This window comes from Diabrotica undecimpunctata, chromosome 3 (assembly GCF_040954645.1).
Source record: "Diabrotica undecimpunctata isolate CICGRU chromosome 3, icDiaUnde3, whole genome shotgun sequence".
In the NCBI taxonomy this organism is placed as follows: domain Eukaryota; kingdom Metazoa; phylum Arthropoda; class Insecta; order Coleoptera; family Chrysomelidae; genus Diabrotica; species Diabrotica undecimpunctata.
The window spans coordinates 58,324,271-58,340,914 of NC_092805.1; the positions used below are offsets into that span (position 1 = coordinate 58,324,271).

Here is a 16,644-nt window from a genome sequence, read left to right on the forward strand (position 1 = left end):
ATAGCCTTTTCAATACTATATTCTATAAATTAGCCTCTAAAATCCAGTCTTTTACCCGGCTGCCATAATAATTACATTTACACAAAAACAGGATAATTATGTTGAAATTACTTTGGTTAAACAAATCCGTCGATATTAGATCCTTTGTTAACACTCAGAATAAGCTTTAAATTATGTTTTCAAAAATTTATTGACCAGCCAAATTATGTGTCTGAATATTTGTTTTTTATAATTGTATGTTATATTGTTCTTTATTTTAACATGGATTGCAAACTGTTTTAATCTCAACATTTAGTAAGGACTTTTACATTCAAAAACATTTTTTAAACACTCATTATAGCAATTTGATAAGGTTTCCACAGAATATTATATTACAACTTAAACTAGAAGAAAACAAATATATTTAGTCTTTTACAGGATAAAATCACTGGCGACGAAAAAATAATAAAACATTAATTTTAATATTTTTCAACTTCAAATATTTTTTAATTTAAATAAATAAATTCAATGATTTATTGATTTATTTTGAAATATCCCCGATAAAAACAACAAAACAATACTTTGAAATACAGTACAAAATAATTAAAGCTTTAATCCAACAATAACCTAACCTTAAAAAGTAAACATTCATAGTAAATATCTTAATACTTTGATATCCTTACCTTACAAATTCACGAACAACAAATAATAATAATCTCACAGATTGAATGTTCATAACCAAAAGTTCTTATTTATTCTTCAAGTAATTAAAAAAAACACCATTCTCAACGTCTTATGGGCCAAATATACACAAATTAATGTTTAGAAAGGTATTAAATCCCGCCGATTGTGACGTCAGACTTAGGTAGTCCATTCTTGTAAAACATTATTAAGATTATTATCTAGATTAACATTAATGAGAAGAATAGAAAAACACTACGCTTTTTTTCTATTTTAATAATGATTCATTCAATTGATAATTTAGTATATTACGTATGTATCTTTAGTGGGTATATTATTTAAACCCGACTTTACACTAATCTGTAAAAAGAATTAACAAATTTCATAAATTTGTTATGATAAATGCATAACTTATTTAATAACTAATTTAGAAGTATAAGTATATAGTTACAAATATATCATTTTTATGAAAATGATAATTAATATTGTAATATTTTTATTATTACATCAAACATCAAGTCTTCCAATGGTATTGGTACATATGTCAAGCCCTCCTACCTAGCCTTTCTATATATTTAATATTCTAGAAATCACTGATACTGAAAACGCTCAATTGGTCAGTTTTACTGCTCTCACATATACACACCAAATTAGCCTGTTTTTATAGCTTTATATAGGTATATAAAATTAAAATCAGGTAAGTTAAAAAATAGGATGCACTGTTAACCACTCTTCAGATAGTTCGGTAGTATTGGCTGTAAGTGTCACTAGATATTAGTTACAAAACTTGCATGACGAAATTATAAAAAAATATATTTGTACAAATTCAGACAAATATATTTTGATGTGTAGTACTTTATATTCTAAATACAACAATAATCTTTGGAAAAATAATTTTTTTTATCACAAATTTTTATTCGAATATCATAACGACATATTGCAATGTCAATGTAAAGATGTGGCATTTGAGAATTCAGATCTGTGTCAACACAATCCTGAAGAGAGAATATTTTTTTAGTTATTAGCTTACAATAATTACCTTGATAATGAAGATTATTTAGCAAATATACCATCAAATTAAAAGAAAGTTATTTATGATAATTGTATTAAATATCGTGTTATTTTGTTTTTTCTATGGAAGTTCTTAAATGCATTTTTGGCATTGGTTATGTACAATGAGCATCATTAGATATATTTTATTAATCAAGTGTAAATCTTTTCTAATAAATTAGTTTAGAAGAAAAAATACAAAAAATTAAGATATTTACAGGTATACTCGCAAGGTTTTAACGAAAAATTGATCTGATTATTTACAATTGAACGTTTCAGATAAAAATGTTCGTCTTTTGAAAGAGGTAAAATTTAACTGATGATGCTGTTAGCTAGAACTCAGATAAAGGTTCACTATTGAAAAGTCCTAGATTGAGTGCATAATTCAGCAATTAGAATTGCACTGGAAGCAAACTACACAAGCTTAGTTGAAAGTATGTATGTTAAATCAGGAGAACCATCCCTTCAACTCAGGAGAGAATACCTTAGCCTCATATATGGCTCAAGAGTATCAGCTAATCCACAGGTACCTGTTTATTACAGCACTTTTATAGATAGATTGCCATCGATGTTTAATTATGGAAAAAGATTGGATCTTTTGTTTTATCATCGAGTGAACGCGATGTTACAAATCTTAGACACAATAATTCCACCTACTTACAATATTCCAAAAGTCAGTTAACACGTCGTTTTTTAATATTGTTCTGAAAGTATTTTCTTGTGGCATTTTAAATTAATAACTATTTAAATGGGAATAAGCCACAATTAAAGGTTAAAATACGTTTATTGATGTTTCAATTTCCACTTCGTTTCTTGGACCATTGCTCTCCATTATTGTAACACAAACCTTTCTGCATTCAAAAAAGGTGACACACCAGCCAAAATTTTGAAGCAGATGGTATAGATATATTAAATAGAGTTCATTGACGCATCCGTATCTGCAAACGGAGTAAGAGCGGCTTTCACAACACATAACTATGACAGCTCCCCAAATCCCCATATTCTTCACTCCAAGTCTTTTCTATCCTCCCGGCATTACCTTTTGCAACACACATGGCATCAAATACTCTCTAATCATTAGCGATTCTCTGAGTGCATTAACAGCCCTAAAGCAATTGTACCCCAAATACCCCTTCTTGCTTTTAATTCAGGAGGAATTCTTAACATGCCAAAAAAATCGTAGATTTGTTTAGTTCCTCTGGGTACTTTCACATTGCGAGATAAGTGGAAATGATGAAGCTGTCATATAAGCATAAAATGCAAGTGAGAATCCGTTAATTGACATCATAACTACCTGTGTTCATACAGATTTAAAGCAATATTTTAAAAACAAAATCATGAAAAAATGACAAGATTCCGACTTGGACATATAAAGATAACCCATGATTTTGTATTAATAAAGAAATCTCCTCCGATACGTTTTGTGTGTGAGAGTAAACTAACAGTGTAACATAACTTTAAAGAATGTTTAAGTGAAAATAATACATTAAAAATTCTCAATTTTTCACGTGCCATAGCCCTGCGTAACCAAACATAATATTAACTTTTTGGCCTCTTTCACATTTCATGTATCATATTCAGTGTATCCAGTCAAAATTTTTTAAAGGCAGTGATATTTACAATCTCTTTAAGGTCCATACAAGCGATCTAAATACTATATCCAATGTACAACTTATCCAATGCTAACACAAATAAAGTAACGTTTATACGAAATACAAATTATTCTGAAGAAAGTTGGGTTCGTTTCGATACTATCTGACACAGGTATTTGTAGAAACAAAAAAGCAGACAGAGCAAAAAAAATTATGTAAGAAAATAATGGCTAGAGAGATGGAAATCACAAACTTACAAGAAAGAACAACTAAATCCAGAAATATTTACAACAGGACCAAGTGGCCTTAATAGGAGAAACCAACTCATTCTACACAGACTAAGAAAAGAATACAAAAGACTTTACTCTTCCTACAAACTCAAAAGGGAAGACAGTGAACTACCACGTGACTTACGTCGTGAACTAGACTATGAAAATAGTAAAAAACTTTTTAGAATGTCCTAGATTGTACAGGAATATTTAAATAATTTTGTTAATTATTTGTCACTTAATGTTTTTCTGCTACTATGCTTTCATGGTTAATGCGTTTAAAAAAAATACATTAGGTATTGTCAACTTTTGTTTAAGTTTGTTATAAAATTAGTCACTAATAAATTTAGTCTTTTTATAGTGAATCGCCCCAGAGTCATAGCTTACACATAAATCTTTCACGAAAAATGTATTTAAAAATTCAAAACTTTAAACCTCAAAAGTTATTCAAAAAGAATAATTGTCTCGTTATCGTCTATTATTGCAACGAACTTATCACATAACTTATTAAAAAAAATTAGGACTAATACAAGAAACAGCTGTCTTTAATTGATAAAAACTAAAATGTATCATACCTGTACTTATGTAAAATACTATGAAAATAAATCATAACGGAATCAGTAGATCCTCTTCAGTATCAGTGATAAATGTTTTAGACTAGTCGCTTATAGATGTAGTAAACCGCATTTAAAAGACTGAAGAGGGGTTGTGAAGTAGAAACATTCTCTTTCAGCATCACGGCAGGAACTAATGGGGTAATCTACTCGATGGATATGGGAGTTTCAGTTAGCACCCCCAGGTATGTGAGAACAGACGTTTATGAATCCTTCAGGTTGGCTAAGTTTAAATGGTGGCGTTTTTCTTTTAAAACTTACAAAAAACATATTGTACATATTATATACCGTAGTTTACATTATTATTTAAGTTTGTACTAAGTTGTTAAAATTTTTGCAAGGCATGTAAAACGACAAGAACTTAGAAATTGTTTATTATATTGTGAAATTATTATTATATAAAGGCAACCAAAAATATATTGTTAGAAAGTTGTCAACAATAAGCTGTATAGTATACTTAAAAATATTTTAAAACCACATTCACAGTTTTCTCTGTCAAAGCCTTTATTAAATAACGACATTAAATAACAGCAAACGATAGAATACAAATGATCCTGATCTTTTAAAATCTCTTGTTCTAAAAGTCTTGTTTTTTAAGTGGTCAGTCTTCCTTTAGTATTGGTCGTATTGTTGTTTACTTATTGTTTTTTTTATGTTTATTACTATTGTAGCAGAAATTTAAAAAACCTATTTGTTCATCATCATGTTCAAAGGAAACCTTGCCTATAAATTATGTAACTGTGAACAAATTTTTTTACTAATTAATCATTTTTATGTTTTTTACACTAACATCTATCCATCTATATCATTTTCGGTATAATTAGGGTACGATTATCTGTCTAAGGATATTAAAAATTTTAAAAATAGATTTCTCGATCTAAAATGAACTCTGAAGGTATCGTTGAATATTTATTTATTTAGCCTATGGCTTAATACATGAATTAAATACAACGACAGTTGTAAAACATAAATACATAATTTAAATACAAATATAAGCTTATATAAGAACACGTAAGATAAAATACAAGATACAGATACGATACCGATACGATAAGATAAAATACAAGGCTTGAAGCTGTAGTAGTAAATAATTTTTTGGGTCCTCTCAATGCCCTTAATTCACAATATGCTGTTATGTCCACTATATGTTAAAAGGTTTGATCTGGGGCACCACAGCCGTAGCTGGAGGCAGACCGTTTTCCCCATTTTGTGGGTTGTGTGTGCATATCGGATTTCCCGTTCTAATTCAGTTAAGGCTCTTTCATGTGTTTCGTGGCTGGCTCTTCCATGAAGCCATCAGTCTTTTGGTCTGAATCAATAGGGTTGAATACTTTAGGTAAAGCTTTTTAAGTCCACAGAGTGCACCATATGGAGGTAACAATGAAATAATCTGCTGTTAGATATTCAGCTATTACTATTGGTGGTTTTCTGGATGGAAGTCAGTTTGATCCTAAACTCAGAATGTCTTAATAAATTGGGAGTTGTAAATTACTATTTGCTTTCGAATACTCCTTTATCAAGGCATTATATCCTCGTAGTACAGGCGGAGGTATGTGGGTAAAGATGAAAAGCCTATATGGTGGAGTAGTCTTTATACAGCGCTAATAATTCTTATTGTTATATTAAGCTGCGTATTCACTATGTTTACATGGTGACTATTTACCCAGATCGGTGTACAGTACTCTCCGACAGACTAGATCAAACTTGGTCGTAGTGTGTTCGCAGATGCACCTCAGTTAGTATCACACAGATTCTGAATAAGGATATTTCTAGTACTCATTTTTTTTCAGTTATTTGTACGTTTCTCTTAGTTCTGTCTAAGATCTCTTTAAATAAAATCGTCTCAAGTATTTATCTAAAAAATACTGAAAGCTCCGACATATTAACATAAATCACGTTATGCTAGATCGGGACATTTAGAACTACTAAGACGAAACTATTGTATCACCCCTATCATACGGACTAGGCCCATAGGACCTACTCTTTGGCGTTTCTGGGGCTCATGCTGCTCTGGGCTCCCATATATGCTATAATCAGCAGGGGCTCCGAATGCCACAAGTTTATTTAAGTGTAAGACCCTCATTTGGCTCGGCTTTAAAAAGGCCAAACCCAGGATGTGCCATCTCTGAAAGGCCAGTGCCGGGTACTTCCAGAGGACAGGTAAGGATATTTCCTCCTCCTCATTACACAGTCGGCACCGTCGGCCATCCGACAAACTAAGCAGATGGAGGTGGCGCCTGAGTCTACAGTGGCGGCTAAGCATACTGACTACCAACGATTATTTTCGACGGTCTAAAAGGAGAAGTTGGGCTGTAAGACTTTTGGCATTTAAGACATCGCCCCACTATGTGAAGCCTAGCCTGTCTTATACCTCCCCAACTGGCCCAAGAGTCCTGGATAATCCGCAGAAGAAGCTCTTTAAGACTACCCAGATCAGTAGATAGTGAAGGGCACTTTAATCATAGGTTCGGATTCCACAGGCAGAGGGTATGAGCCCTGTTTTGACAGGGCGTCAGCCCGTTTATTAGCTTTCACGCATGTGTGTCTCGGTGCGCATACTAAACTAACCCTATTAGTCAGCGCAACATCAGCAAGTGATCTCTTGTACTCAAGAACCAGCTTAGCGCTGACTACTGTTTAGGTTTTCTAGTTTTGATACCAATTACAATTTTACAATTTACTATTCTATCAAGATAGTATATATTCTGTACTCACCAAATTAAAAAATATTACTTTCTTAGATTGTTTTGCAGATGTATTTAAGAAGTTCTGATATGTATATAATTATTGCTAAATTGAATCTTTTATATTACTTGCTACCCATACATTTTGACGAATAAGGTCTTGATTTGCTTATTAAATTTTTTTGTCTATTAAACATCAACAATTCCGTAGTCAAAATTAAAAAAAAAACAAAGTAATGTATAATAACTCAAATTAAAATATTTAATAAATCAAAAGTAATAAAATGTAATGAACAATAACAAATTTAAAAATGTCACTGTTGTCTTTTTGAAGAACAATTCCTGAACTCTTGTCATAAACTGTTATAGTGTAATAATTTTTTAAATGAATTGTATTTTATATATAGAAAATATGTATTGTATTTTCGTAATTCTTGCCAAAAATGTATTGGGTACCTACTAAGATATTTATGGGTTGTGTGATAAGCTATAAATAGTAGAAAATGAGAATATAAAACTGCAATTGTGGAGTTTGAGGCCTACTTGCTACTTGATTTGCCTCATTATATCGAAGATATGCTTGGCATTAAGCGAAGTAGAATATCCGATGCTTTAAAATGACTTTTTTGGCTTCAAAAAACTGGTTTTACTTAAAAAGACCTGGATAGGAGCAACAAACGCCGTGGATGATCGATTTCTTATACTTCAAGTGATTTGAGAGCGAAAAGTTACTACTACATCTGTAACTAAGAGACTGGCAGATGTTCATGCTACCATAGTTGCACCTGATACCGTAAGCAGAAGATTATGTACCTGCAGCTAATCGAAGGTAACACTTAAAATTCTCGCGAAATCATACAGATTAGAATATCAAAGTTTGGAGAAATGTTCTGTTAACAAACGAGTCTTGTTTTACGAAATATTCACCTGTTGGTCACCAAAAATGTGGAGCAGTATTGGAGAACTCTATGCCGAATGGTTCTACTCTCATAGAGTAGGTACAGTTGGGTGATTGAGGAATAATGTATATATACATTTCTTTGGAAGTACATACAGATCTTGTTATGTTGTATGTGGAGGGATGTGGAGGTGGTAGCCCAGGTAACAATGCAATACTTAAACGACTGGAAACAAATACCGCAGAACGAGATTGCTGCTTTGATCCAGTCTATACCAAAAAATATTAGAGCTTTTATAAGAGCTCCAGGAGGAAATACGGGATTTTAATATCCATATTTTAGAATTCTTTTATAATTTTGATTTATTGTTAAAGTAATCAATATTCTGAAATTTCTTTTTTATTTTATGGTTTCTATTTGCATATAAAATAAAAAGCAATTATCGGTATTTAAGTTCTTTTAATACCTTTTAATTTTACTGAAAATAAACTTAAAATTCGGTTCATTTTTGCGAGGCAATATAATAATGAACTGTAGATAACACAAAAATGTTTATATTCTATATCACGTAGCATAAAGATTTCAATAGAAACAAAAATATTCATTCCACATAGTTTACAGATATATTATGTACATTCATTATTAACTTCTAATTTGCTTTTAATTAGTATAGTCGAAATTTTAACGTCATATAGCATTAGTATGACACAAGTGCTTATTTAATAACTTATTAATATATTTTTGTCAATTTTGAGATATTCTGATTCCAATAGAGTAAAACATGATTTATTCTTGACAGATAAGCGCAGATTTTTTATAATGCTATTTTAAGATCATGATAATTTGTAATCAGAATAAATACAGATATCAAAAGTGGAAAAAGAAATAAATTACGTCACAAGTAACTAAGAAGAAAAGAAAAAGAGTAAAAAGGTAAAACAGAAATATAAAATTTTAAATATCCCGACATTTGAAAAGATATTGTGGATATAAGTATAAAGCTCAAGTGATATAAAGCTTAAGCTATAAGGCTAAAGTGAAGTCCAAAAAACTAATTATAGGGTGACAATGGCTTACACAATGTTGCAATGATTTAAATACAATTTCAGTGCACTGGAAAACATTATCTTTTAAATGGAACCATTTGGAAATACTTAGGTGAATGATATGTACCACATGAGTAAAAATACCACACAAAAGTGAAAAGATAATATTCATATAATTTATTTTTAAGTAAATACTTTTTATCGATAAGTATGATATTTTGCACGGTCACGAAATCCTATTTAGCGTGATTCGAAAAATCGAGATGAGTATAGTAACCTTGCGGTATACCGTAATATATAAAATCTCCATATATATACACTTATTATAATTTTATATAATGTATCTTTTTATAACAACTCTATTAAAATAAAATTAAATTAAATAAAATTAATTAAAATTAAATAAAATCAAATAAAATTGTGTAAAATTAAATAAAATTATAAAAAAATATAAAATATGAAAAATTATAAAAAATTATAAAAAACTATAAAAATATATAAAACATAAAAAATTATAAAAAATATAATAAAATTAAATAAAATAAATACAATTATATAAAATTAAATTAAATTAATAAAATTAAATAAAATTAAATGAAATTAAGTAAAATTAAATAAAATTAAGCAAAATTAAGAAGCATTCGCTTCTGTTGGCACTTCGAAAGTGCCACGCTCTTTTTTGGTAATAGTCCTTAATTTATCTGCCATTGCCTTTCTAGTCCAATATAGTCCAATACACGGAGTCTTCTCCCTGTATTTTAAATATCGACCTTTACATGGTTTTTATTTACTGCGTTTATTACTAATATTAATATAGTAATTCTATTATAATATATTATTTTGAGATATTGTTATGAAACTTTTTTTAAATTAATTTTTCCACTATGTTTGCACGTCCACTGCGACTTCATCCTCTCACTTTTTGCGTGGCCTTCCCTTTGGTCTTGGCTCTGGATTTTACTATTAAGGGCTGTTTTTGTATTATTCGGACCCTATTTTCACTGCATATCCAGCCCATCGAAGTCTCTGAAGTTTAACGAATTTTGAGATCGGTACATCTTTCAATAGTTGGTAGAGTTCATATTTGTACCTAGATCTCCATCCTACGTCTTCGTTAATAGGTCCAAATTTCTTCCTTAGGACTTTTCTTTCGAAGACTTTCGTTTTGTGTCTTCTGTCATCACTTATGTCTCGCATCCATAACATACTCTTGGCCTGATAATAGTTTAGTGTAAGAACTATATTTATTGAAGTATATAAGTACGTACATATGTATAATATATATATATATATATATATATATATATATATATATATATATTACACCTAGAGCTAAGAATAATACAATTACAAGAATCAATATTAAACTAAACAGTCTTCCGGGTTGAACTCCCTCGATTATCATTGCGCCGAGCTTTCGACATCCTCTTTAATGTTTTCTTCAGGGTATCCGAGGTCTTAATCTTCCGAGCCCCCAGACACTACTCCACTGATCATTTAGGAACACAGAGTTTATAAAATTCCTTTTGCAGACTGCCTCCGATCTTATAGGCAAAACACATCGTAGAATCCAAAATAGGACTTATGAACATTTCATTTCTGTTCACAATTTCGATTCAGTTCTAGATTCTTTTAAGCTCTAGATCCTTTTCTATAAACCAAAAATTATCCGAAAAGTCATAGAAATTGAAAAAAGGCTCTTCTTCTTGCAGTACCCTCTCCTATCGGAGGTTGGCTACCATCACAGCAATCTTTACTTTGTTGGCTGCAGCTGTGAACAACTGTATTAAACTGCACCCGTACCACTCCCTTAAATTTCGCAACCAGGAAATCCTCCTACGTCCCACATTTCTCTTTCCCGAGATTTTTCCTTAGATTATGAGTCTGAGCAGAGAGAGAAAAAAGGCTAAATTGTCTCAATAAAAGAGATGACGGCATACGGTTACCTTCGACATGGAGACCTCTCATGAAGAAAATGTTGTCTTGTCCACCCGCCAATTAAAATTCTACTGTAAGAAATGTTCGCGCCAACCCCCTGGCCAATCGCCGCGCCAATCACCATGCCAACCTCTATGTCGAAAGCTCGGCGCAATGATAATCGACGTGGTTCAATCCCAAAGACGGTTAATATTAATATTGATTCGTGTAATAGTATGAATCTTAGCTCTAGGTTTAATTATACTAATCGCGGAAATCTTTCGGAACATATAAAAATATTTATGGTAAAATTTAAAACTAAATTGTAAAATTGCAAACTTTCAGTTTACTAACATTAACATTACTAACACTACTCAACTAACATTCCAAATTTTACTGTTTTAACTTTAAGAAATATCAAGTCCCGTAGAAGAAAATTATCCTCATGTGTGCAATTTTCTAAAATAACTTTGTGGGGCATATAATATAAGTTCCACCGCAGATATCTTAACTTTCAGCTTTCATGACTTGTTTGTTTAACACGTATATATTCTTTATACATTAGTCACGTGTGTATGTTTTTAATTATGTTCTTATTATTCACATTGGTATTTGAAAAGTGTTAAAAAGAAAACAAATATTTTTCTAATCTAAATCAACTACTCATTATTATAAAAAACCAGATTTACACTAAAAATCTTAACTTTAGTTGAAAACCATTTTTATAAAGCGGATTTGTCTTTTATCAACCTTATACAATATATTACACTATTTCGAGATAATCAATGAATAGTTTTTCAAGGTACAAAATATTCGGGCTGTATCGTTCAAAACCTGATTATTTCGAGATATTATGATGCCAATATTTAAAAGTTAAAATCCACAAGGAAAATAATTCCTGCAGCTGGCTGTATACCACGTATAACAAAAAGAGGTTAGTCTTTGTATGTGGGTATATTTTATTTTATAAAAACCCTTAAAAGGGCAACATTAAAAGGACGAACGTTTTCGGAACAACTGTTCCATCATCAGGTTAAAATACCTAAAATAAGTATAAACCATTTAATTACAGCAAACGTGGTTTAAAATTTTGACTAAGGTTAAAAAAAGACAAAATGGTTATACTTACAGGTTACCATGCCTGAGCCACCAACATATTTGGGTAAAAACCCTTTAAAATGTAATGTGTTACCAAAGATTGTACTTGATGTTAATAATATTATATGATGTTTAATATTTTAATTAAATTTTACTTCAGGTAACATACACCCATGCTTAAGTGAGTTCCAGTGTCCGGAGAGTAAACCGCTGAAGTCCGTTTGAAGAGGTTTACTCTCCGGACACTGGAACTCACTTAAGCATGGGTGTATGTTACCTGAAGTAAAATTTAATTAAAATATTAAACATATAATATTATTAACATCAAGTACAATCTTTGGTAACACATTACATTTTAAAAGGTTTTTTCCCAAATATGTTGGTGGCTCAGGCATGGTAACCTGTAAGTATAACCATTTTGTCTTTTTTTAACCTTAGTCAAAATTTTAAACCACGTTTGCTGTAATTAAATGGTTTATACTTATTTTAGGTATTTTAACCTGATGATGGAACAGTTGTTCCGAAAACGTTCGTGCTTTTAATGTTGCCCTTTTAAGGGTTTTTATAAAATAAAATATACCCACATACAAAGACTAACCTCTTTTTATTTAAAAGTTAACCGAAAATTTTTCATAAAAGCAGACAAAAGTTCTGTTGTGATTTTTTTTGTGAAATGCTTTCTTTAAGCGTAATAATGCAAATAAACACATAGGCATGCAGAAAAAAGCCAACGCTAGCGTTTTTAGAGGCCTCTTTTCAATAGGTTGGACGTTGAATAAAAAAATATATGAAAGGACAGCAAAACTAAAGTAATTTCAAAATAGCCATGGTCAAAGACAATTCGCTTTTAATTTTATATTGCAAAAATTAGTTAAAAAAAAAACATTTACAAATTTATATACCGATGCGTTTCGGAATATACTAGATAGACTAAAAACATTATTTCTTATCCACAAGCTACATCTTGATTTATTCGGAATTTGATTGTTTTATACAGAAAATTATTATAATTAGATATTTCAAATTTCTATTAACGATTAAAAGGTAAAAATGTTATTATATTATTTTATGATATGTTTTTTAATGTTATACCATTAATAAATCAAGTTTATTTTTGTGTTCCACAAAAAAATTTTTTTTAGTTTAAATAAAAAGTTAAATAACACAACGGTAGTTAAACGCTCAGATTGTTCACTGCGCCTATTTTTCCCATTGCTACATACGCAGCTGAAACATGGACTCTCAAAAAAATCGACAGGAGTAAGATCAAAGCTTTTGAAATTTGGGTGTATAGAAGAATTCTACGCGTATACTAGACAGAACATAGAACCAAGCTGTCAATTCTGGAAGAACTTCATATAAAAGACAGCTTATTAAAAAAAGTAGACCAAGTACACCTAAATTGCTTCGGCTATATAGCTAGAAAAACGGGGACCATGGAAATATTGGTAGTGGAGGATAGGGATGGGAAAAACCTACCGGTTTTAACCGAAAACCGGTTTTTTTACTTCGCAATAACCGGTTTTATCGGTTGTTTTTTTGTCCCGGTTATAACCGGTTTTTTATTTTTAAAGTAAAAACCAGTTATTAGGTTTTTACGGTGATTAGGATTGGGTTAGGTATTATTTTGGATCCCAATCATAAATATTATTCTTAAGTAATTATTGCAAACAAAACTATAATTCAAATTTTATTTTATTTTATAAATACAGAAGCAAACTTGTCACCTATTGGATTAAAAAAACCGAAAACCGCTTTTTGCAAAAACCGGTTTTTTTGGCCGGTTATAACCGCCAGGTTAAACCGTAAGCAAAAAAAACCGGCATAACCGAAAACCGGTGTTTTGTCAAAAACCGCCATCCCTAGTGGAGGAAGGGTAAAAGGTCGAAGACCAGGAGGAATATCTTCATTACGATAAGCAGACAAAATGAGAACTCTGGTGGGAAAATCGCTAAATAAAGCCGTCACAGGATAGCAGTTAATGGAGATAGAAAGCTAGCAATATTTAGAGTGTCACCACGACCTGACAAGTTCTCAAGGAAAGAGAAAGAGTTAAACGGGAGAATAAATTAAAAGAACATTAATAAAGGTCAGACGTTCGTTAAGTCTATATATCCCGAAACGCAACGGTATATGAATTTGTTTTTAAACTTACTTTTGCAACATAATATCAAACTGGAATAGCTCCTTTTGCAATTATTTAACTTAGGATTTTATCTCATATTTTTTGCTTTTTTAATTCGATGTCCAACTATTAGTGTCCAAGTTTGAAATTTATATTATCTTTTTATTCTTTCTGGGTAGAAAATTTTCATGTTGTGACTGGCTGTATGGCACTTGCATATGCCATTAAAAAAAATCCTCGTAAATCGCTAAAATTGGCTTTTTTGTTTGTTTATTTGCATTTTACGCTTAAAGTAAGCAATTTACGAAAAAAACAAAAAAATTTCTTTTTTCTTAAAATATCCTCGATTAACAAAAATAATTATTAGTTTGAAGGGAGAAAGTTAGTTTTTTATAATTTGTTTAAAAATTCTCAATAAAAAGGTTGCCATGGAAAATTTTCGGTAAACTATAAAACATAGATTATTGGCATTATAATAATCTATCTATTAAAGCAAGTTTCAGCTTGTGGGTGTGAAACATTGAGTTAGAATCTATGGAGAAGCTATGAGCATATTAACGTGTGTATTAAAAACGGCGTAGGTAGGCGTGGGTGATAACAATATGGCGGTGGGATCATGGCCGGACTCAATAATATTAAAATTACTATAAAACATGACTAGTTATTCAGAAGATTTAATCATAATCTACAAAGTGCAATACATTTTTAATAAACTATGATTTATTTATCCCGCGGTAAACACTAAAAACACGATATATCATACATAAAGATAAATTAATACAGTCAAATACTATTAATTTATTCTCTGAACTACGGGCCATTACTTTGTTTACATATTTGTATACTAACCTGTAGAAGGTTATTTCTGAAGATTTTTTATTAACATTGCTTCTGCCACTGCAACTACGTTGAAAATAAGAAACCATTATTATGCACTATCACAATATATTATTACAGTTTCTATAAAAGTATTATAAAACTAAAAATATTCGAAAAACAACAAACGTAAATAAACATATACGATCTGTCAAAAGTGTCAAAACAATATGGCCGAAGTGAGGTCGTTTTTAGTCACGTGATGCCCTCTCCATAGATTCTAACTCGATGGTGTGAAATCAACCTTTTTCGACAAAAGCCACCCGCCTAAATGTCAGGGAAGAAAAATCTAGGAGCTTCAAAAGTTAATAAATAATTTATTCCATTTTTACTCTTTTTATATAAACCTTTATTTCTTTCTTTCTCTTCTCCTTTTTTATTTCTCAGATCACTGTAACCATTTATCTACGGTTCATTCTGCAGGTCTTTATCATTTTAGAAGTAATTTTTTTTATTGATGACAATCTTACGTTACTGTTAATGTATAATACAATAATAAAATAGGTAAGCTCTAGCTTAATTTTTGTACGTTGCGTGGTTTATAATTTTCTGAAGTTGGACTCGACCGAGTATTTCGTAAAATATTCTGAAATGGTTATTGGTTTATGAGTTTTAGACAATTAGTTTTGATTTTTAACTGTGTGATATTCGCATGTTTATATCATTCCTATTGCTTGTTTCAGTATATTTGTTTATTAAAGCCTAATAGACAAAATAAAGAATAATTATAGTATAAGCCTTCAAATTGTGTATAAAAATTCTTGAATATCTAAGGTCGAGATACTTTCAAGATCGACTATCCAAGATATTCGAGCGTCAGTGGTCGTATCACAGAGTCATCCTACGATAATGTAGTGATCTGTGGTGAATGGTTATATGAGTATTAAATATTTGGAGTTTGTTTTGATCTAATCGTTCTAACCAGCTTAATTAAAAATAGTTTCTTATTAGTTTATATTATTAAGATTATTTTAATTTAAGCTTTAAACAAGCCAACCCTTTATATATTTGGTTCCAATTACTCCAAATAAACATAATAGTAATATACATGTATTGCCTTTTAAAATAGTATTGTTTCTGTATCGATTACATTCTAGAAACAAATAAAACATGACAATTTTCCAAACATTGGTTTTAGTATTTGCAACTTTATTTGACAAATAAATTAAATTAGTACGTTTTAGTAGTATTATCTCCAAAACTTTACCAATTTAATTGAATTAAATATTTCTGTTTATGTTCGGTTTACGTAATTTTGACTCATCGAAATTTATATACTGTTAATGAGATTTACTATACAATTGTAATATTCATTAATTGAATTCAATTTCGTTACTTTTCATGAATAGTAAACTGAAATAATATCATACATAAGTTTATTTTCTATTTTAAAACGAACATTTGCATTTAAATTTTATATTCTATTTCGATTAGGTATTAACTATCAAAAATATAAATAATTAAATGGTTTTTTGTTAGATACTCCAATCGTCATAGACGAAAATGCTACTGAACTTCTAAAAATCATACGAACAAGCTGACTTTTACTGAAAATGTCAATTTTGATACTTCAAAAAATATGCAAAAAAGTCTACCACTTTTACCCTTCGGCTTCCCCATAAAACGACCCTCGTAGAGCAGAAAAAAACAAAAAAACTCGAGTTACCAAGAATCTGTGCGCCATAGAAAAAATATTTCAAATTTTAATTTAATTTAAATTTTAAACAAAAATGTTTATTAACACTTTTTGTGTAAACTAAACCGTTCTTTTAGAAACAACGCTTGAAGCGATTGGTGATTTTCAATGTTAGGTA

General features: G+C 30.3%; 1 protein-coding gene across 5 annotated transcripts in view; it reads left to right on the plus strand.

The window, feature by feature from the left end:
* Nucleotides 1-16,644, plus strand: part of Rbp6 (RNA-binding protein 6) — a 1,719,762-nt gene that overhangs the window by 396,601 nt on the left and 1,306,517 nt on the right. For 4 of the 5 annotated variants that reach the window (XM_072525971.1, XM_072525970.1, XM_072525973.1 and 1 more), the window contains exon 2: nt 4,305-4,370. The exons of the other annotated variant lie outside the window; for it this stretch is intronic. In XM_072525971.1, the coding sequence (XP_072382072.1) occupies nt 4,305-4,370 (66 nt within the window). The remainder of the gene's footprint in view (nt 1-4,304; nt 4,371-16,644) is intronic. 5 annotated transcript variants of the gene reach the window in all.